Source organism: Loxodonta africana, chromosome 2 (assembly GCF_030014295.1).
Source record: "Loxodonta africana isolate mLoxAfr1 chromosome 2, mLoxAfr1.hap2, whole genome shotgun sequence".
Classification (NCBI taxonomy): domain Eukaryota; kingdom Metazoa; phylum Chordata; class Mammalia; order Proboscidea; family Elephantidae; genus Loxodonta; species Loxodonta africana.
The window spans coordinates 122,355,998-122,380,097 of NC_087343.1; the positions used below are offsets into that span (position 1 = coordinate 122,355,998).

Below are 24,100 nucleotides of genomic sequence, written 5' to 3' on the forward strand. Positions count from 1 at the left end.
TGCAAAGCAGCCCAGTCTGTGAACTGAATACATTAAAGATCTAATTTAATTAAATCTTGAACAAGGCTCAGAAAACCTACTGAGAGCACTTCGTTTAATTACAGGCATGGGGACAAGTACCAATCCTATTGATCTGGTCAGTTTAAGTTTTATGCAATGAATGTGGGCAAAGAACAAAACCAAAACAAAGCTTGTGGCCCCAGTTGCTTTTTGGTCCCTTTTGATGAACTGTGGGTTCAAGGCTGCTACAAAGCCAGGAAAGACAAACCAGCCATGTATCATGTGGTACTTACAGGATGGAAAGGAAACCGTTCTGCAGTCACTCCACAGAGCTACGTATCACGAACAGAAGACAATGCCAACAACAAAAGACAGATTCCTCCCCAAGGAAATGAAATATATTGGGTGGTGGGGGGAGTCATCCAGCATTCGAAGTCATCTAGTAAATTCTACAAGAGCCACAATTGTCTTGAAATGCAAATGCTGTGTGTACCAATTCCTGAGGACATTTCCAGTTGAGAAAGAGATACAGGTCCTTAGCATTTTATTATTTGGGAGTAATTTGAATATAAATTATGCAAATTTATATAAAAGCATATTAACTAGATAAATATAAAAGGTAATATACATGATTAGAAGACAGGTTTTGACTAGAATGCATATAGAGAGAAAAAAGATAAATTTTTCAATGTCAACCTTAGAGTCATTCAAATATCTAAGGAGCCTTAGGAAAAAAAGATGGTACAGTGTTAGACCTGCTGGATCACTCAACAGGTAACTTTAGATTTGGCCTCAAATAACTACTGACATTTTTTGAGCATTTACTATGTGCCAGGCATTGTCTAAGTGTTTTATGAGTATTATCTAAATTTCAAGCAATCCTGCATTGGCTACTTTTGTCCCCACTTCATAGCAGAGTAAACTGCAGCACAGAGAGGGTAGATGACTTGGTCAGCCAGGCTATGAACTCAGGCAGCCTGGCTCTGGAGTCTCTGGTATGTAGTACCACATACTATGCTACTCTCAATATTGACCACCTGAGTTGGAGAAAACAAAGGGAGAAGAAGGTTGGCTTTTTACATTTTGCTAGTTATAGTCAAGGGCTGTCTTGTGCTTTAGTAATTCAAGTGTGAGGAAGGAATTTATTTTGAACCACAATATATAATTACACCTAAGAGCAATATTTCCTTCACAAAACATGCACCATCAGAAGGTATACTAAAAGCAAGCACACCAATTAGGGCCTTAGTCATAACAATCAGGGAGTGGAACCTAGGAAATTACAGGAGGTGCGGGCTTTGGCACTAAATAAATGTCATTAGGTTGCCCAGATAGAGCCTTTGCTGACTGGGGTGGTTTACACCTGCTGATGCAAGTATGTAGCGTGGTATCTGATATAGCTGGTACCGAAAATATGCTTAGGCACATGAGTTCAGCCAAGAGAGGCAGGAGTACTGGCCTTTTAATTATGACATTACTGACATATAAGGAAGAGAGTGGATAACATTCAAAAATAGTCATTTCTTCCATACCCATGCATAATAAAAAAAACATAGCAACTAAAAAACCTTGTATGGGGATTAAAAACAGAATGATTTATACATGTTGTTGATCTTTTTAAAGAATAAGCTATTTCCAAGGTGCTCATTAAGGAAGAAAAAGCAACGGTGAGGGGTGATGAGACTTACTAGAATTTTTTTTCCCTGTTTCAACTTTATGTGTGTGCGAAATTACCAGTCAGGGTACAACTAGAAAGCAAGCTTCTACTATTGCAAAGGTCAAGAAAGAGAGTAAGGTGGGTCTACTAATTCAAAGTGAAGTTCAGAGGGAACTGTTTCTGATTGAAGAATTCATTGCTTCACTCTAAGCCCAATCACAGCTCAAATTCACAGCCAAACAAAGAAGAACTTGTGGGTTCCTGGGAAAAAACGCTATCTGGAAAACTGAGTGCTTTAACAATTCACCCAGACATTTTTATCCTGAAACATCAGCTCCTGTAGTAATGGCTGTATCTCCTAAACAAAGTGTTCTCAAATTAGTTCAGGTGGTGAAACCGTTGGTACACTGGGCAGAATACCAGGAATTAAACACATATACACACGCACACAGAGCAGTTGACAGAGTCAATTTGAACTCATGGCAATTCTATGTGTGTCAAGAGTAGAACTGTGTTCCACAGGATTTTCAATGGCTGATACTAATATACGATAATCTCAATTTTAGAAGTCCCTGGGTGCCCAACTGGTAAGTGCTCAATGATTAACAGAAAGATTGGCGGTTTGAACCCACCCAGAGGTGCCTCAGAAACAAGGCCTGCTGATCCGCTTCCAAATGTCACAGCCTTGAAAACCCTATGGAGCAGTTAGTTCTACTCTGCACAAATGGGGTCACCATGAGTTGGTATCGACTTGATGGCAACGGATTTTTATTTTAACTTTAATAAGTTTGCACTGGATAACATTTTACATTAGATTCTGTACAGATACGTGAGAGCAGGTAATATAAGGTTAAAGAAAATTTTGTAGAAAAAAAACCTGAAACAAGTGAAAATTCTATATTTTGTTTCCAATTTGTAAAACACATAGTTAGTCTATCTTAAAAGAAGGACATTTTAATTGAGGTTGGGGGAGACATGCATTCCTTGGAGAGTGGTTTGAGAATTACCGCCCTAATATAACTGTACTGTGCACTTAGACCTGAGATTGCAAATTTTTTTTAAGTCTTACCTCCACACCTTTGCACTTTGAAATGACTTTGTAGCAAGAAAGAGATAGTGATTTCCAACACTACAAATGCCACAAAATTCCTGGGCCTGACTTTGGCTTTATACACTAGCTTCTCTCACCCCATGCCAGGAAAGGCCTGCCCCATTAGGTGCGGTACTCTCACCCTCCTCCGGAGCCGGTCCCGCTCCTCCCGGATGGCATTCATGGTGGCCTTGGTCCTGTTCAGCTCCTCCTCTTTGCTGCACAGCATGGCAGTCAGGCTCTCATTCTCTTCCCTCAGCCCAGCTAGCTCCTTCTCCCACCGAGAACGCTCTTCAGCCAGGTTGGGGTACAGATCTCGGCCGAGCACCCCCTCAATCTCCTCGACTGTCTGTAAAACACAATCACCAAGAACAGCCAAGTGAATTGCCTTGGAGAAAGGGGAGAGGAAGAAAACAGGCCAGAGAGCAGCAAATGTCCACAAAGAAGTCGATTCTAGAGACACTTCAATGCAAGTAGTATCATGACTAGTGATGCCCCCCAAATCGTTCTCACCCCATTTTCAGTGAGGGTCTATGACTTAACCTGGGTCATAGTCTGTGTTACCCAGTAGTTCCCAGAGTAAGAAAAACACAGTCCGTCCCCGGTGTTTAAGTCTATCTGTGGCACTAACTGCTATGTCCACACAAATGGTTATCTCCCTCATTCAAGCTCCAGAACTGGTGAATACACGTGACCAGACAAAAAGCCAATTATTAGTCCTGATAACGCAATGACAAACATGGAGCTGCAAACTGCATATAAAATCTAACTTGGACTTTCCTAAATTATAGGCCTCCCATGTTCAAACTCAGCAGTAAGATAGGTCCCATCACCATTACCAGCTTTTATTTATTTTTTTCCTTTTGTAATCTTTTTTAAATAATGTTTATTGTGCTTTAAGTGAAAGTTTACAAATCAAGCCAGTCTCTCACACAAAAACCCACATGCACCTTGCTACACACTCCCAATTACTCTCCCCATAATGAGACAGCCTGCTCTCTCCCTCCACTCTCTCTTTTCGTGTCCTTTTCGCCAGATTCTAACCCCCTCCACCCTCTCATCTCCCCTCCAGGCAGGAGATGCCAAATAGTCTCAAGTATCCACCTGATCCAAGAAGCTCACTCCTCACCAGCATCCCTCTCCAACCCATTGTCCAATCCAATCCATGTCTGAAGAGTTGGCTTCGGGAATGGTTCCTGTCCTGGGCCAACAGAAGGTCTGGGGGCCATGACCACCAGGGTCCTTCCAGTCTCAGTCAGACCATTAAGTCTGGTCTTATGAGAATTTGGGGTCTGCATCCCACTGCTCTCCTGCTCCCTCAGGGGTTCTCTGTAGTGTTCCCTGTCAGGGCAGTCACCAGTTGTAGCTGGGCACCATCTAGTTCTTCTGGTCTCAGGATGATGTGGCCCCTTCTGTCTCTTGGGCTTGTAATCACCTTGTGTCCTTGGAGTTCATTCTCCTTTGATCCAGGTGGGTTGAGACCAATTGATGCATCTTAGATGGCTGCTTGCTAGGGTTTAAGACCCCAGATGCCACTCTTCAAAGTGGGATGCAGAATGTTTTCTTAATAGATTTTATTATGCCAATTGACTTAGATGTCCCCTGAAACCATGATCCCCAGGCCCCTGCCCCTGGTACGCTGGCCTTTGAAGCATTCAGTTTATTCAGGAAACTTCTTTGCGTTTGGTATAGTCCAATTGTGCTGACCTCCCCTGTATTGTATGCTCTTTCCCTTCACCTAAATTAGTTCTTATCTACTATCTAATTAGTGAAGACCCCTCTCCTACCCCCGCTCCCTCCTGCCTCTCATAAGCACAAAAGAATGTTTTCTTCTCAGTTTAAACTATTTCTCAAGTTCTTATAATAGTGGTTTTATAGAATATTTGTCCTTTTGCAACTGACTAATTTCACTCAGCATAACGCCTTCCAGGTTCCTCCATGTTATGAAACGTTTCACAGATTCGTCACTGTTCTTTATTGATACGTAGTTTTCCATTTTTTTTTCTTTTTTTTAGTATTCCATTGTGTGAATATACCATAATTTATTTATCCATTCATCTGTCGATGGGCACCTTGGTTGCTTCCATGTTTTTGCTATTGTAAACAATGCTGCAATAAACATGAGTGTGCCATATATCTGTTCATGTAAAGGCTCTTATTTCTCTAGGATATATTTCAAGGAGTGGGATTGCTGGATCGTAAGGTAGTTCTATTTCCAGCTTTTTAAGGAAGTGCCAAATCGATTTCCAAAGTGGTTGTACCATTTGACATTCCCACCGGCAGTGTAGAAGTGTTCCAATCTCTCCACAGCCTCTCTGATATTTATTATTTTGTGTTTTTTGGATTAATGCCAGCCTTGTTGGAGTGAGACGAAATCTCACTGTAGTTTTGATCTGCATTTCTCTAATGGCTAATGATCATTACCAGCTTTTAGAATCGCATCAGAATTCCGATAGTGTGACTGAGGCTCAGTCCCAAGATGGGAAAGTTAAAAACAAACCGCAGTGACACAGGGGAGAGGAAAGGTTTCTAAGACAGCAGGGGTTTAATTAATTAATAAGACAGCTAGGAACAAAAAACAGCAGAATCTTAATAGTACGTGGAAATAAAGAATTAAAAAAATTATTTAAAAGAGTACCAATGGGAAAGAAACATGCATAAAATTAGGGGGAAAAAAGCAAAAAAGGAAGCACTCATGCTGCTTGCTTTCAGGAACTATTCACTCACATTTATTGTCTTGTGGAAAAGGAAGCATAAGTCTACTGATATTAAAAGAGGAGAGAGAACTCGTGTATAGGGGTAGAAGACAGTGAAGGAACATGAGAAATGGAAGGCCTCAGAAACAAAAACCCTAAGGGTATATCATTCTCAGATGCTTGCACTGGCTCCCAGATGAAGATGGTTGGCCAAATCTTGCTGTCACCTTCCCTATGTTGTGCTTTGTCCTTCTTTTCAAATCTGAGATTCTTATCCTACTTGGTTCTGCTCTAGGCCCACGATGCCCCTTTCTGGTTGGCACAACCAGAGGCCAAGGCTAACACCCAGGTTGACACTGCAATCAAATATAGAGCCTAGAAGACTCCAGAGAAAGAAACACCCGTGGTTGCTTCTCCCCATCCCAAACCACATCAACTGTATATTTATAAATAAAGATGGAAAACCAGCTGTATCATAAACATGTGTCATAGTTTACATTGAGATACCACAGCTCTTCTGTGAAAGCCAGGACTCCTGTTGATGGAAACTTGGATGTACACTTGGACCTACAGTCCTAAGATATGTTCCCAATAACACATCACATTTTCCCTTGCACAGGCTCCTCCCAGACTTTGAAGTTAGGCAATGTTTGAATGGCTATGCTCAGGTAACTAAGCTGGTTAAGTTACATGAAGATACCAGAGGCCTGGTATCAGTAGGACTTGTCTTTTCCATTATCCATGATGAGTTGATGCAGATACAGAAAATTTCTCTCATCTGATCAGTAGTAAAGTGGTTGCTTATGAAAGCATTTGAGAGTCCCAGCTTGGGAAGGATGACTTATTCTTTGTCAAGACAACAGGCCCATTCAGACCCTGAACCTCCCTCTTGTTAGCACCATGAATTGGTAACTCCTGGAATAATATTCTAGAGGCCTTAAAGCTTTAGTAAAAACATCCAAGTTAATAAACGAGCCACACTAAAACGATGTGGTTCAACACTCATACTCTAATAGTTTCCAAGTATGTTGTTCTTTTTGCTGCAGAACAAGTGATCTTGGCTATCAATGACTTTTTCTGATGTAATTCAGCCCAGTAAGAATTTATGAGACTCCTACTTCCACCTGGTGGCCCAGTCGATATATAGTATGGCTTTCATAGAAACATTTATCCCTAACAGATATTTGAGAAAACCAAAGACAGGGATGTGACCAATCTCCTCATATGATCTGGAAGGGTCTGATAGAGGAGTGGCAGGGGGCCCTACCTTAATAGCCAAGTCACAGTGTTCGCTGGCCGTGGTCAGCTGCTCGATGTGCCTGTCCACCTCGGCCACGGAGAGGCTGCAGCTGCTCTTCTTCCTGCCGCAGACGACACTCTCCAGCCCCGTCAAGACCCTCTGCAGTTCTGAGTTCAGGTCGCTGCAGTTATCTGTGAGTAAATGTGGACAAAAAGGCATTAAGCAGGTAAGCGGACAATGAACGCTCTTGCTCATCTCACTACTGGGGGACCCCTGGAAGATGACATTTCCAAGTTCAGCACCACCCAGCCTGACTTCACAGGCTGCCAGCACTGCCCATGAGGTTTGGAGCTGCAATTTAAAGTTCTTTACTAAGGATTTTCAGACCACGGTCAGTTTGCAAATGCTCTGCCACCCTGAATTATCTTTCATGTGAAGGCAGCCACATCTTGAGTTTCTTTAAAAAGAACAAAGAAGTGCCTCAGAAGGGGCTGCTGGGGCTTTAGAAGTCTTCTGGTCACCTTCCTCCTTGGCCATTCAGTCAAGCACCAACTACAGAAGAGTTTCACCTAAGAAGATCCCACAACTTTAGTAAATAAACATAACAAAAAGCCCCAGAAGAAGGAGAGACTTTAGGCACTAAAAAAAAAACAGAAACCATGTAAGAGATAACCCTTGCCCTCAAGAAGCTTATATCAGGATGTTTTTCTAATAACCTATTGACATAATCTATCACTTCAATTTAACCCAGGTTCTTCCATGAGGGGAAAAATAAACCGTTCTAACAAATTTCATATTGTTCTCTGTGTACCCAATTCTAATAATTGGTTTCTGACTTTAAAGTCTGAATTACCTTTATTTGCTGGACACCCAGGGCCTGGTCAAGAAAGGAGGATTAACCATAATCTTAACGTGAGCTAGACAGACCTTGGCACATAATTTCTTGGGAAGGAAATTGTTTAAAGTCAAATTCAAATTTCTTACCCTGATAGTTTGGGTTCTGTGTATCAACATGCCATTCATTATTGCTGCAAGTCAGGTGTTGACTATATGCAAGCTCTCAAGGTATGTCCTTTCCCTACATCTAGCCTGTCAGCATGGACTGCGTGTTGCTATGATGCTGAACAGGTTTCCGTGGAGCTTCCAGACTAAGACGAATAGGAAAAAAGGCCTGGTGATCTACTTCCGAAAATCAGCCAGTGAAAACCCTATGGATCACAACAATCAGATCCCCAACCAGTTATGCGTATGGTGTAGGATTGGGCAAGCATTTTGTTCTGTTGTGTGTAGGGTCCCCCGCGAGTCAGGGGCCAACTAGACAGTAGCTAACAATAACACACCCAGCCTGATTTCTACTCGAAAGAAGCTCAGTGTCTTCAGCTTCTCTTCTGCTCTCCTTTCTTCTCACAGGTCCCATGCAGTAAAATGGTCACTGGCTTTTGGTGATTACCTATGGAAGGCTTCAAGAAAACTATTAGTACTATTTGAGTCGGGTTTCTCAGAACATTTTAGTCAACCTCATGTGGCTACCTGTATCTCTAAGTTCCTTTAGGGAGAAGACAAGCCTGAGGCTCTCCCTCTAACCAAGGCACACCATATTCCATCTACCTTTTGAACCTGTTCTTCCCTGATCTCTCCCACCTCTGTGAATGGCACCATCATCTACCCAGTTACTCAGGCTAATGCTGTGAGGCAACCTTGACCTCCTTTTGCCTCACATTCCAAATCCAATCCATCTTGTTATCCCAAAATGTATCCCACAACTGACCTATTCTCACCACCTCCACTAATACTGCCTGGTCCAAGCCACCGTCACTTCTCTCCTGGGCTACCATAACAACCTCCTATCTCCACTTCCCACACTGGAGCCAAAGTGAGCCTCTTAAAGACATAGATCATGTTATGCTCCTAGCCCAAACTATCTAGTGGCTTTCCATTGTCCAAACTCCTTATCATAGTAACAAAAGTCAAAACTCCTTACCATAGTCTATAAGACCCTGCATGATGGAGACCAGTGGTTTTCAACCCAGGCTGCGCCATGAATGCCCTAAGGAGCTTTTATAAAGTACCAATGTCCAGGCCCCACCCCAGACCAATTAAATCACAATCTCTGGGGGTGGGGCTCAAGCATTGAAAATCTAAAAAAAATTTCACAGATAACTCTAGAGTATGGTCAGGGTGAAAGCCACTGATCTAGACCTTGCCTCATCTGTCTACCTTCCCCGTCATTCACCACGTTCTGTTCACATTCCTGGCCTTTTCTCCATCTCTGGAACACACCAAACTCCTCCAAGGGCTTCCTTTACCTTTGCTGTTTCCTCTGCCTAACTGATTTTCACCCACATCTCCACTGATCATTCAGCTCTCAGCTCAAATGCCCCCTCTTATCAGCTTACCTAAAGCACGGAGTTTCAGCTCCTCTCCTCACAGGCCCTACCCCATTACCTTATTTTCTTTCTAGCAATTATCATTATCTGATCTGACTTCTGTGTTTGTTATTTCTCCTCTACTAAAATGCAAGCTCCATGAAAGAAGGGACTGTGTCTTCCTCACTATGTATTTTCACCATAGAATAGTGAGAGTGATCCAAAATCATTTTCTGAATAAACAAATACAGACACTACATCACTGTATATTAAGAGACAGCAAAACTAGAAACACAGACTCTCAGCCTTACAAATTTTCCCGTGTTCTGGATCATGCTGTGAGCTGCTAACAGTTGGGAGACATTCACTACTGTAGAAGGCTCTCTGGAGGTGGAGGGCAAGTGCCCACCACCAACTCACTCACAGCAAGGGGTTTGGGGGAGAGGAGCAGCACTCCCCAGAGAGCACACATGCCAATGAAACTGTCTCCTGCACACACTTAATTCCAGGATGATAATCAGAGAGGTTTCTCAGAATGATCATCCACCTCAAGGGTACAGGGTTTCTTGGTACCCTGAGCTGGAGTGAACACACATTTCTTAATTATTTGCATTATTAAGCACTTGCAAGTGGAATGAGGAAGAAAGATACCTCCCTTCAGCCATCCCATGCATTTCCCAAGCACAGCTCTACCCGATGCAATAATCATATTGAGCATGTCAGTGGAGGAGCTCTCATAGAGCAGGACTCAAGAGGGGGCAACCAGGCTGTCTCCTGAAGATGCTGGGCTATGAGGAAAACGAGGAGGATCTAGGGATCTCACTAGTATTCCTTTCTCATTCTTTACTCAGTTGCTGAGCCCTGGCCTCAGGTGAGAAGCAGGGGTACAAGGATGAATAAAAGACTGTCCCCCACTCTGAAAGGAGCCCTGGTGGTGCAGTGGTTGAGCGCTCAGCTGCTAACTGAAAGGTTTATGGTTCAAACCCACCAGCCACTCCAGGGGAGAAAGATGTGGCAATCTGCTTCTGTAAAGATTACAGCCTTGGATACCTTAATGGGGCAGTTCTACTCTGTCCTTTAGCATTGCTATGAGTCAGAATTGACTCAATGGCAACGGGTTTTCTCCACTCTGAGAGGCTCAGAGATGTATAAGACAAACTCCACAGCCCTTTCTCAGCTGTCTGCTATCACTCTGGGGAAGGAACCCTGGGGGCCTCAGTACAAGTACAGGAGAAAGGATCAGGAGGACATGAAGAAGCTTTTAAAATTAACATACAGACTAGTAACAGCTAATGGTCATCTCCCCTTTAAACCAAGGAGGGCTATTAATGCTTACTTCGGTTTTTGGAAGCAGAGTGTGAAAATGTAGGTTGGATGATGAACCTAAGCAATGTACTCCAGCCTAGTTGTCCACAGAGCTCTGCACTGTGGTTTTATACACACCCCATTAATGATCAGATGACACCTGGTTGTCCTTTGTCATTGTTCCCTGTTTGGAACTTCACACAAGAGCAGATATTCTGGGTTGCCTGGCTGAGTACCATCACATAGTGCCAATCATTCACTATCATTCACCTCCAGTATCAACACTATTCAACGTGGTATTTAATTATCCTTTACAGTAAGTGGTGTATTCTTTTAAATACATGCTTAGAATAAATTTCAAACTCCTCCCCATGTCTACAATGCCCTGCACAATCTGGCCTCTGCCAGGGTTCAGAGCTTCAATACCAAAGTCTGAGGCAGTTGGAGTTTCCACAAAAGAGAAGAGGTGTGATCTTAAGGGACCAGAAGGAACGAGATAAGCCAAGACAAGGGACCAAGTGTTCTAAAGTCATGCAAAAGGTGCCTCATTTAGGTGACAGTCAACACCGACTTAGGATCCTGAGATGGAACGATATAGTTCCTTTGGTTCAATTGGAACCTCTGACAGTTTAAAAAGTGCTTTTACACACATCATCACATTCCATCCTACCAGGCAGGTGAGTGAGCCTTGCTTCAGAGAGGAGGACTCTGACGCTTGGAGAGCTTCAGTTAGTCATCACTCAGGCTGCACAGCAGGTGGGCAGCAGAGCTGGAGCTTCAGTGTTAGCCTTCCATGTCCAGGGCTGTTTTCCCCACACCAGTCCAAGCTAGAACAAGTATTTCTGTGCAAACAAGCAAGCCAGCTCAGCCAAGCACATGTGCATGCCTACCCACAGTCGCTGCTTCCCAAAAGAGGAGACAGAGGAACAGAAAGCATGATGGAGGAATTAACTTTAAGTAGACTCAGAAAAGTTAAGGGTATTTATTGTAATTCCTAGGCCAACCACTAAAAAAAAAATGCAAAAAAGAAGTATAGCCAAAACCAATAGATAAAATACAATTCTAAAAAATATCCTATCTATCTGAAAGAAGAAAGGGGGAACAGAAGAACAAAAAACAGATGGAACAAATAGAAAACAAATAGTAAATTGGAAGACTCAAATCAACCATATCATTATTATATTAAATATTAATGGGCCAAATACAACACAAAAAGAAGATATTATCAGAATGGATTAAAAAAGCAAGACCCAGCTAATGCTGCCTTCAAGAGATGCATTTTAAATATAAAGACACAGATCGGTTGAAAGTAAAAGGATAGAGAAAGCTATATCATACAAACAGCAAGCGTAAGAAGGCTGGAGTTGCTATATTAACACCAGATGAAGTAGACTTTAAGATAAAGAATATGGCCAGAGAGAGAAGGACATTTCATTATGACAGAAGAGTAAATTCAATCAGAAAGCCAAACAATCATAAATGTGTATGTACCTAATAACAGAGCTTCAAAATACCTGAAACAAAAATTGACATAGTTAAAGAGAGAAGCAGACTAATTCACCATCATAGTTGAATATTATAACACCCCTCTCTCAGCAACTGAAGAACACCTAGACAAAAAGTCAGTAAGGATATAGAAGATCTGAACACTATAAAGTACCTGGACCTAATCGGGTATAGACCACTTCATCCAAGAACTGCAGAATACACGTTCTTTTCAAAAGCAAGTGTAGATACATGAGATAAACCATATGCTGGACTACAACAAAGTCTCAAAAACTTAGATGAAAAGCTTTGACTATGTTTTTTAAACACAATGGAATTAAAAATACCAGTATGATACCAGAAACTTCCCAAATATTCGGAAATTAAACAATTAGGACGGGGAAGTCCTGGTATGTTGAAAGTAATGGCTGCAATAACAAACAAGCCCAGGATCAGGAATAATTAAGAACAGTTTCTCTGTGGGGGAGGGAAGAGAAGCAGGCATACAGTACTTCTTAGAAGGCACATAAAGGCTGACTTCCCAGTTTCCTGCAGAAAAGCCCATTGTTTTCTGAAGCCTGAACCAAACTTGATGCTGTTGAGTCGATTCCGACTCATAGCAACATGGCTTTTTGTGCATATTTAAAAATACAGAGAGTAACCAGTTTCTAAATAATAAAGTCTCAGTAACTAAATAAATAAGGGCATAATTAGCTGCTCTAAAAATATTTCAGTGAGTAAAGTGGGAAAATAAAAACAGACAGACATATATGAAACAGAAAAACAGGAATGCCAGTATATTCAGAAAGGATCTGACCTATTTTAATTTTCCCTGTATGGGTAGGAGGCAAGAGAAAGAAGAAAGTAGAGATACAAGAAATATTAAGAACTAGTGGGAATAACTGATTCTTTAAAACTATGGCATATCTGTCACGGAATGCCAACGCCAAGGGTGACACTGAGGTAGACATCCTGCTGCACCTCGGGCTATGCTGTCCTTCTCATGCGAATGGAAACAGCTCTGTGCCTCCTCCTTGATACGAAGAAGGTCAATTTGTATCAAATATACATTCTTCTAATACAGTTTATTTACATTATACCTCTTTTCAAAAAAAAAAAAATTTTTTTTTAGGTATTTTATAGCAATTAAGCCCAGATATGGGGAAAACATAGTAATTGAGATGAGGGAAAGCCCAAGGAAGCAGAGAGATGCTAATGCAGCTAATGGAACTGCCTATTCCATTTAAGCCTGAGCTTCCTGGCAGCCACAGCAAAAATGAATTATCTCCTGTCAAAAAGCAGGAAGCATTCCAGTTTCACTGGGGAGACATTGTGCTTTGGCAATAAATGCTAAGAGAATTGAGGTACAAGAGACTTAACTTGCTGCATTAAGAGATATGATTCCCAGTCTCCTCAGACACAGTTTGACACATGTGCTGATTACACATGATTTCTTCTTATACCCAGTAAAACTAAAGCTGCAGACCATTAAAGTACAATGTAAAGATAATTCTGGGAAGGGCTAAGCTAACATAATCTTGGCATTCAGCTTTCTAGTTGTCTAACTTGCTGTAAAGATGAAACAGTGCACAGAAGAATAAATGGTATGGACACGTCCCTTACACCAGAGGATGCAATCCAGCCACCTGCAGCCAAAGATGTGTTTTGTTTTGTTGGCAGTGTTATGGTGTCTGGCATGGCCTTGGTCTTTTTTCATATTTTTAAAACAGCTTTTGAATTAATTATCAATATCTAAAAATATTAGAATTCATGGCTACTCTTGTAAATTTAGAGGCTGGGTCTTACAATGCTGGGCCAAGCTGCTAACATGATAACTGTCAGCGGAGTGGCCAGCAGCTGGCCGCTTTGGACTCAGCGTGTCCTTAGCTCCCCAGGGCTCTGCTCCCCTCCCTGTCCTTCACTGCCCGTCGTCTCCCTGTCCTTCGCTGCCCATCGTCTCTGTAGGAGTCTGCAATTCCTGCCTTCCCCTGCCTTTTCTAAATGTAACTTTTTTCAGTTACACTTCTGACAGGAACTGGAGAAAAGACAGTTCAGGTTATATTTTTCTCTCTTTTTTTTTAAATTGTGCTTTAGATGAAGGCTTACAGAACAAATTAGTTTCTCATTAAACAATTAATACACACTGTTTTGTGACATTGGTTGCCAACTCCTCGATTTGTCAATACTTTCCCCATTTCTATTCAACTAGCTTTCCTGTCCCCTCCTGCTTTCTCATCTTTGCCCCTGGGCTGGTATGTCCATTAAGTCTAGTATATATGGTTGAGCTATGTGTATTATTGTTTGTTTTATGGGCCTGTCTAATCTTTTTTTTTCTTTTTTTTAATAATTTTTATTGTGCTTTAAGTGAAAGTTTACAAATCAAGTCAGCCTCTCACACAAAAACCCATATGCGCCTTGGTACACACTCCCAATTACTCCCCCCCTAATGAGACAGCCCGCTGTCTCCCTCCACTCTCTCTTTCCGCGTCCATTTCACCAGCTTCTAACCCCCTCCACCCTCTCATCTCCCCTCCAGGCAGGAGATGCCAACATACTCTCAAGTGTCCACCTGATCCAAGAAGCTCACTCCTCACCAGCTCCCTGTCCAACCCTTTGTCCAGTCTAATCCATGTCTGAAGAGTTGGCTTCAGGAATGGTTCCCTGTCCTGGGCCAACAGAAGGTCTGGGGGCCATGACCACCGGGGTCCTTCCAGTCTCAGTCAGACCATTAAGGCTGGTCTTATGAGAATTTGGGGTCTGCATCCCACTGCTCTCCTGCTCCCTCAGGGGTTCTCTGTAGTGTTCCCTGTCAGGGCAGTCACCGGTTGTAGCCAGGCACCATCTAGTTCTTCTGGTCTCAGGATGATGTAGTCGCTGGTTCATGTGGCCCTCTCTGTCTCTTGGGCTCATAATCACCTTGTGTCCTTGGTGTTCTTCATTCTCCTTTGATCCAGGTGGGTTAAGACCAATTGATGTATCTTAGATGGCTGCTTGCTAGCGTTAAGACCCCAGACGCCACTCTTCAGAGTGGGATGCAGAATGTTTTCTTAATAGATTTTATTATGCCAATTGACTTAGATGTCCCCTGAAACCATGATCCCCAGACCCCTGTCCCTGCCACGCTGGGCCTGTCTAATCTTTGGCTGAAGGGTGAACGCCAGGAGTGACTTCACTACTGAGTTAAAAGGGTGTCTGGGGGCCATATTCTCAGGGTTTCTCCAGTCACTGTAAGGTTATATTTTTCTGATGAGAACTTGGAGCCTTAAATTTTTATGATCCCATTTGACGAAAGATCCATATGCTTTGGAACTCTGGAAAGGGGGTAATAGGATATTTATGGCAAAGAAAATTAAGAAGCCTAACCAGCATTCTTGCTTGGTCACACAAATACTAGTGGGCAAGGCTGGTTTTCTTCTTCCTCCCCCAGGAATAATTCTGTCTACCCCACAGTTGCACAACATCGACTATACCAGAGTTGGTTCACTTTGAATCAGGTGTTAAGGACGGTGTGTTTCCCCACATGCCTCCCCTTCTCCATAAAAACCCTAACCCAAATAAAAAACACAAGATGGCTAATCTAAGATACTCCACCGGTCTCACCCCATCAGGAGCAAGGGAGAATGAAGAAAACCAAAGACAAAAGGGCAAGATTAGTCCAAAGGACTAATAGACCCCAACTACCACAGCCTCCACCAGACTGAGTCCAATACAACTAGATGGTACCCAACTACCACCACTGACTGTTCTGACAAAGATCACAATAGAGAGTCCTGGACAGAGCTGGAGAAAATTGTAGAACAAAATTTTAACTCACAAAAAAAGACCAGGCTCACTGACCTGACCTGACAGAGACTGGAAAAACCCTGAAAGTATGGCCCCAAACACCATTTTAGCTCAGTAATGAAGTCACTCCTGAGGTTCACCCTTCAGCCAAAGATTAGACAGGCCCATAAAACAAAATGAGACTAAAGAGGCACACCAGCTCAGGGGCAAGGACTAGAAGGCAAGAGAGGACAGGAAGCTAGTAATAGGGAACCCAAGTTTGAAAAGGGAGAGTGTTGACATGTTGTGGGGTTGGTAAGCAATGCTGGTAACCAATGGTGAAACAATATGTGCACTAATTGTTTAATGAGAAGCTAGTTTGTTCTGTAAACCTTAATGTAAAGTACAATCATAAAAAAAAAAATTTATAAAGAACTCAAACTCAAGAAACCAGTTAGGAGGTAGTATAAGCTTAAGTTTTGTTTTAACTCAGGCTAAATAAATAATATGCTTGTTACAGATGGAACTGTGTCCCTGCAAAATGTGTTGTAAATCCTAACCTCTATGCCTGTGGTCATAATCCTATTTGGGAATGGGTTGTCTTTACTATGTTAATGAGCAGGATTAGTGTAGGGTGTGTCTTGAGTCAAACACAAAATATAAAAGAAGCAAATTAAGCAAGCAGAAATAGGTGAAGATAGGTGCTAAACTACATGGAGATCTCCAAGGAACCAGGGGACAGAAGCTGAAGAGACAAAGACCTTCCCCAAGAGCCAAATGAGAGAGAAAGCCTCGCCTCAGAGCTGGTTTCCTGAATTCGGAGTTTTGGCTTCCTAAACTATGAGAAAATAAATTTGTTTGTTAAAAGCCATCCACTTGTGGTATTTCTGTTACAGCAGCACTAGTGAAAAAACTAAGATTAATGCTTAATAGTAGAAATCACATAAATGTTGGGTCTTTTAAAAAAATCAATTGACAATGTTACTGAACTGTACTTGTAGAATTTGTTGCAATGACATGTTTTGTTACGTGTATTTTCACCACAAGAAAATGATTACATTTCTGCAAAAAACAAAACAAAAACAAGATGGCTAGATGTTAGAAACATATCCCATATCTACTTGATTCTGAGCAGCCCAGCCTTCTCCAGAATGAATCTCCTCCAAATTATGATCACAGCTTCAAAAAGTACATACTCCTGGCATTTGCTTCACAGTTGGTAAAGTGTATGCCTAGTTTGGAAGCCCCTCATTCCTCCTCTCACTAATGGCTCCTTTTTAAGTTCCTGCTTGGAAATCTCCTCCTCCAGGAAGTACTCCCTGATTAAGTATAAAATAGCCTCTATTTACTTCTTTTTGGAGCTACCACATTCCTCATAATTACCTACTGACCAGCATGTCGACCCTACTAAGCTCACCGACTTAGCTCATTTGTGAATTTATTCCCAGAGACTCACAATGCTGTGCATGGCGCTCGAGAAAAAGAGGATGACTTGAAAACTTGAAAGAAATGAATAAGCCAATTTTTAAAAGTATCAAGTTTTTGTTAACCTACTGAATGATCAAGTACCATTAACTTTAAGACATATCACATCAGGTATCATATCCTGCTAAAAAGGCAGAGAGCTTTCAATTAAGATCCCCAAGGTAGAAAGCTGCACTGAAGTTACAGAGATATTAACAACAATGAATTTTAGTCACAATGGTGTGGCAATAGTGGTAGAGTCTAAGAAATGGAAACAGCTGAAGGCCTGCTGTGAACGCTCCCAAAGTCTTACCTGGGTGGGTTGTAGCAGGACAGGCCATAACCACAGCCCTCACCACCTGCCATGGCCTGACATATGCCCCCCCATCCCTACCCCCTCTTCTGACCACGCATACATCATGCCTTGTAAAGTCATTCAAAGTGGAGGAAAGAGCTAGAGATTCTCTTAGCATAAATATAGACACTCTGCTAAAAGATAAGATGCTATATCCTAGCTATTTCAGATCTTGTCATAGCTCTAAGGCTGAAACCAGGAGGGCTGTTGCTTTCTGTGAGTTTCTTTGTAATAGTCCATTCTACTTTGCATGGAGTAAAAAAACAAAAACAAAACAAAACAAAAAAAAACCCCACTGTGGTCGAGTTGATTCCGACCCATAGCGACCCTACTGGACAGAGTAGAACTGCCCCACAGAGTTTCCAAGGAGCGCCTGGCAGATTCGAACCACAGACCTTTTGGTTAGCAGCCATAGCTTTTAACCACTATGCCACCAGGGTTTCCGCATGGAGTAAAGCCCCTCTAACTCCATCAAGCAATACATAAAAACAATAAAACATAGAAAATGATAACAGAATAATGGACTTCCTAGTCTGAATGCCAAGGAGAAGACTGAGGGTCTGAGAGGAAAGGAGTAAGACAGTCCACAGAGGTTACCCCTGCATAATGTACCACATGCCCATGACTACCTAAGACAAGAGCATATATATATATTTTTTTATGGTGTGCAGTTTAACAGCATCTCAATGTCACCACTAATGGACAAAACAGCAAATGAACCTCCTGCTATGACACTGTAGTGAGGACACACCATCATCCACGTATGGGCTAGCAAAAAAAGAATAAAAGAAGTTAACACTAATCTAATAACGGGAAAACAATTAGATTGAAAGATTTTCTGCTAAACTACTGGCCTAGACTCCTCAAAGATGTCAATGTCAGTGAAGCCCAAAGTAAAAAAAAAGGGGGTGGGGTTATTCTATAATTAAAGAGAATAAAGAGAAATCATAATTAAATGTAATGCCTGAGTCTTGACTGGATTCTGGCTCAAAACAACAAAAGACATTAGTGGGACAACTGGGGAAATTTGAATATGGATTGTGTGCTAATGTTTGATGAATTTTAAATTTATTGGGTGCTTTATACAGAGAAGGTCTTTGTTCTTAGGAGATTTATGGTGGGATGGAATACACAGGAATTAAACCAACTATATCTGTGGAAATAAATAAAGAAGAAGCTCAATATCATCAGTCAGAACAAGGTCAGGGGCCAACTCTGAACAGACCATCAATTGCTAATATGCAAGTTCAAGCTGAAGCTAAGAAAGTTAAAACAGGTCCACGAGAGCCAAAGTACAACCTTGAGTATATTCCATCTGAATTTAGAGACCATCTCAAGGACAGACTTGATGCATTGAACACTAATGACTGAAGACCAGATGAGTTATAGAATGACAAGGACATCATACACGAAGAAAGCAAAAGGTCATTAAAAAGACAGGAAAGAAAGAAAAGACCAAAACGGATGTCAGAAGAGACTTCGAAGCTTGCTCTTGGACATCGAGTAGCTAAAGTGAATGGAAATAATGGAGTAAAAGGGCCTAACAGAAGATTTCAAAGGGCAGCTCGACAAGAAAAAGTATCATAATAAAACGTGCAAAGACCTGGAGAAAGAAAACCAAAGGGGAGAACATGCTCAGCATTTCTCAAGCTGAAAGAACTGAAGAAAAAATTCAAGCCTTGAGTTGCTATATTGAAGGATTCTACTGGCAAAATATTTAACAACGCAAGAAGCCTAAAAAGAAGACGGAAGGAACACAGAGTGACTGTATCAAAAAAAGCTGGTAGACGTGCCACCATTTCAGGAGGTAGCTTATGATCAAGAACCGATGGTACAGAAGGAAGAAGTCCAAGCTGCTCTGAATGGAATGGTGAAAAACGAGGCTCCAGGAATTGATGGCATACCAACCAAGATATTTCAACAAACAGATGCAGCACTGGAAGTGCTGACTCATCTATGCCAAGAAATCCGGACAACAGCTACTTGGCCAACTGACTGAAGAGGTCCGTATTTGTGCCCATTCCAAAGACAGGTGGTTCAACAAAATGCAGAAATTGTGAGACAATATCATTAATATCACACTCAAGTAAAATTCTGCTGAAGATCATTCAAAAACAGCTGCAGCAGTATATCGACAGGGAACTGCCAGAAATTCAGGCCGGTTTCAGAAGAGGACGTGGAACCAGGGATATCATTGCTGATGTCAGATGGATCCTGGCTGAAAGCAGAGAATACCAGAAGGATGTTTACCTGTGTTTCATTGACTGTGCAAAGGCACTTGACTATGTGGATCATAACAAATTACGGATAACATTGTGAAGAATAGAATTCCAGAACACTTAATTGGGTACATGAGGAACCTGTACATAGACCAAAAGGCAGTCATTTGAAAAGAACAAGGGGATACTTTGTGGTTTAAAATCAGGAAAGGCGTGCATCAAGGCTGCATCCTTTCTCTATACTTATTCAATCTGTATACTGAGCAAATAATCCAAGAAGCTGGACTATATATGAAGAAGAATGCAGCATCAGGATTGGAGGAAGATTCATTAACAACCCGTGATATGCAGATGACACAACGTCGCTTGCTGAAAGTGAAGAGGACTTGAAGCACTTACTGAAGAAGATCAAAGAGTGCAACCTTCAGTACAGATTACACCTCAACACAATCAACACCTATGGAAGCAGCAGTCAGGAAATCAAATGGAGTATTTTCATCGGGCAAATCTGCTGGAAAAGATCTCTTTAAAGTGTTAAAAAAAAAACCAAAAAACAAAGATGTCACCTTGAAGACTAAGATGTGCCTGACCTAAGTCATGGTGTTTTCGATCACCTCATATGCACACGAAAGCTGGACAACAAATAAGAACACTGAAGAACTGATGCCTCTGAATTAGGATGCTGGCAAAGAATATTGAATATATCATTGGCCACCAGAAGAACGAACAAATCTGTCTTGGAAGAAGCACAACCAGAATGTTCCTTAGAAGCTAGGACGGTGAGAGTAAACTGTGCTCCACAGGGTTTTCAATGGCTGGTTTTTCAGAACTTCATTACCAGGCCTTCTTCCAAGGCACTTCTGGGTGGACTTGAACATCCAACATTTCAGTTACCTGAGCGCATTAACTGTTTAAGCCACGCAGGGTCTCCTGCCTGTACACAGAAGCTACCAGACAATGTGCCAGGTACTGGGGATATGAGGTGCAGAATCTGCCACCAGATTGCTATACTCCCACGGTCAAATTCCTCACACCTGGAATAACATCCAGACTCCTTATCTTGGCCTAAAACCAAAAAAAACCCCATTGTTATCGAGTTGATTCTGACTCATAGTGACTCTATAGGACAGAGTAGAACTGCCCCATTTGGCTTGCAAGGAGCAACTGGTGGGTTCGAACTGCCAACCTTTTGGTTGGCAGCCTGAGCTCTTAACCACTGCGTCACCAGGCCCCTACCTTGGCCTACAGGGCCTCAAAGGACCTGGGCGCCCTCCTCCCCATGTGTCAGGCCTCAACCTCTTTCACTCTCCATTTTTCTCCCAGCTCTGACCACAATAGCCTCCTTGATGTCCTTCAAACCTGGCCAGAGTTTCTTGCCTCAGTGTCTCTGCATTAGCTGTTCCTTCTGCCTGGAGTCCTCTTTCCTAAAATTTACACATGGCTTCTCCCTTATGCCAGTCAGATGGCTTTTCATCAGACAGGCTGTCATGGATTGAAATATGTACCCCCAAAATGTGTGTATCAACTTGGTTATGCCATGGTTCCCAGTATTGTGTGGTCGTCCTCCACTTTGTGATTGTAATTTTATGTTGAGAGGATCAGAGTGGGATTATAACACTACTCTTACTCAGGTCACCTCCCTGATCCAATGCAAAGGGAGTTTCCCTGGCATGGAGCCTGTACCACCTTTTATCTCTCAAGAGACAGAAGGAAAGGGAAGCAAGCAGAGAATTGGGGACCTCATACCACCAAGAAAGCAGCACCAGGAGCAGAGCATGTCCTTTAGACATTGGGTCCCTGTGCCTGAGAAGCTCCTCAACCGTGGGAAGGTTGAAGACAAGGACCTTCTTCCAGAGCCGACAGAGAGAAAGCCTTCCCTTGGAGCTGACACCCTGAATTTGGACTTTTAGCCTACTTTACTGTGAGAAAATAAATTTCTCTTTTTTAAAGCTATCCACTTGTGGTACTTCTGTTATAGCAGCACTAGATGACTAAAACAGAGGCCTTCCCTGGCTGCTCTATCTAGAGCAGTACAACATCTACTCCATCCCCTACACAGTCACTCTCTTCCCTTTCTCTGCGGTATTTTTCTTCACAGTAATTAGTACTACCTGATGATAGACTGTGTTTGTGTTTATTTAGTTATGTATTATCAGTGTTGCTATGACGCTGAACAGGTTTCAGCAGAGCTTCCAGACCAAGATGGACTAGGAAGAAAGGCCTGGCAGTCTACTTCCAAAATTCTGCCAATGACAACCCTATGGATCACAACAGGGCAATCCCCAACTGATCATGGGGATGGTGTAGGACTGGGCAGCATTTTGGTCCATTGTGCATGGGTCGGCTCGGGTCTGACTCCATGGCAGCCAACCACAACAGCAATCTGTCTCTCACACTGGAGTACAGGCTCTGTGCAGGCAGGGGCTTAAACTCTCTTGTTCACCAGCCTAACAGTGCCTGCACATAGGAAGGGCTTAAATATTTGAGTAGCAATGAATGTTACCTTAGAGCTCATAGTTCTTTGGAAGATGCAGACGAGTAAATAAGAAACGACAAACAGTGGAGTAAGGACCAGAACAGAAAGCATAGAGGGAGCCCCTAGTGTCAACCTCAGACAGGAGCATCAGAGAAAGCCCAGGTAAGCAGAAATCTGAGGGATGAAGAGAAGCATGCAGGTGAAGAGGAGGGGGTGGCAGAGAGGATTCTGGGCAGAAGGGCAGCCCTGCCAGGTCCCTGAGGAGGGCAGGCACTTGGGGACAGCTACTGGGGAGTTCATTAAGGCTCTCACACAAAGTGCAGTCAATGTGTTTGTTAATCGGAACTGGACATCTGCCTCTCCTTGTTCGTTTGCCATTTTCCAATTAAATTGCTTCAATAGGGAAAAAAGCTTCCATATATAAACACCATTATAGGAAATCATTAAAAAGCAGCCATTTCATTACGGTTGCTATATTTGCAAACCTGCATTAAGGAACCAGAGGTTTTTTTTGAGCTGGATTTTATATGCAGAGTTTGCCACGATGTATTTGCGGATCTCTTTTAAAGATAACAGGAATAAGTCCAGCCTATTTACTTCTTTTTATTTACTTCATCAAAAAAGCACTTTTCTGCTATATTCAAACTCTACCCATCACAGCCAGGCTGACCCTTCAGTAAGCTGACTTCTGAGCACTCATGGAAGGGCCTGGAGACGCAAACCAGCAACTTAGAAAGTACTTTGACTCACTAAAACACGTTGTTTTATAAAGGAGAAAGGGCCCTGGCCTCTGTCACATTGCATCTTAAATAAATTGGGTTAAGCCTGGTCACACAATTGTTTGGAAAACAAAGGTAACAAAGCTAAGGTAGAAACTGTGGCTTGGGATCTTTATTTCCTCAATTTGGTGAAGAGTTCCAGTTAAAAGAAAGGCTGGATATAATAGCTAACATGCTTTGCTGACTTACTCTGTGTCTGGCAATGACATACATCCTCACATTTAATCTCCAACCTTGAAGGAGGCCCTGTTAGTTTCCTCACCTGTTAAATCAGGGTAACAAAGTTCAGAGAGGGGTAATAATTTCTCCAAGGCCACACAGCTAAGAAGTTCTTTTTGTTGTTGCTGCCAAGTGTTTCTGCAGATGGCTTTGCCTTTACAGTTCCCTGTTTAACCGGTAAAACATGCCTGTGGTTGGTGTGCTACTACTGCAATCCTTTGAGGTCTCTAGTGCTGATGGGGGAATTGAGGGAGCAGCTGTGTGATCACAAACACCTGGCTTAATAGCAGAGTGTTTGTGGTTAAACGAGATTTCGCAGATCTCCATATTAGAAACAACACTCAGACCAAATTATTCTGGGCATTGCAACAGAGCAGAGCGCAGACGTGTGTACCACGGGCTCACTGCATCATGCGTGTCAGAGCATGTTTAGTGTACTCTCCAGCAGGCGGTTTTCCCAAGTCTGTTAACAGAACAGCAAAACTTGTCTGGAGCAATTGTTTGTAAAACAAACAAAATCCTTTGTCGGATAGGCCTCTGCATTAGTATTTTGAGATCTCTTCTGGTTTTTGGTGAGAAATTATTTTTCTGGGATTTAGCAATACTAAACAATTATTCCTTCTGGTTGAAAGGAAGTGTAAGATACCTTGCTTGGGTGCTGGTGCTATCATTTAGATGTTTCCTCAGTAGCAGTTTTTGGAGTTCTGGCTTTTTGGCACAGCTATGACTATGAAATGTGTTTAACATTAAAGCCAGCCTGTCCTGGCTTAATGGCTGATGAGGCTTAATGGCTTCAGGAAAAATGTTTAGATGTGTCAAATAGTTGCTAAGAGCGGGGATGGGGAGTGGGTAACAGGGCAGGGAAAAGGAGCCCTGTCTTTTCCAACAACAATTTCTGTAGACTTGGGGAGAGTGTTTACCAAAGGCAAGGCAGTGTGCTTCCAAGTTTCAGCTTGGCAGAGGCCTAGGCACAACTTTCTCTGGTTG

At 42.3% G+C, this 24,100-nt stretch overlaps 1 protein-coding gene across 3 annotated transcripts in view; it reads right to left on the reverse strand.

The window, feature by feature from the left end:
• MCC (MCC regulator of WNT signaling pathway) overlaps positions 1 to 24,100 on the reverse strand; it is a 542,131-nt gene that overhangs the window by 82,216 nt on the left and 435,815 nt on the right. For all 3 annotated transcript variants that reach the window (XM_064275031.1, XM_064275022.1, XM_064275034.1), the window contains 2 exons: positions 6,711 to 6,874; positions 2,890 to 3,096 (listed from right to left, as the gene is read on the reverse strand). In XM_064275031.1, the coding sequence (XP_064131101.1) occupies positions 2,890 to 3,096; positions 6,711 to 6,874 (371 nt within the window). The remainder of the gene's footprint in view (positions 1 to 2,889; positions 3,097 to 6,710; positions 6,875 to 24,100) is intronic.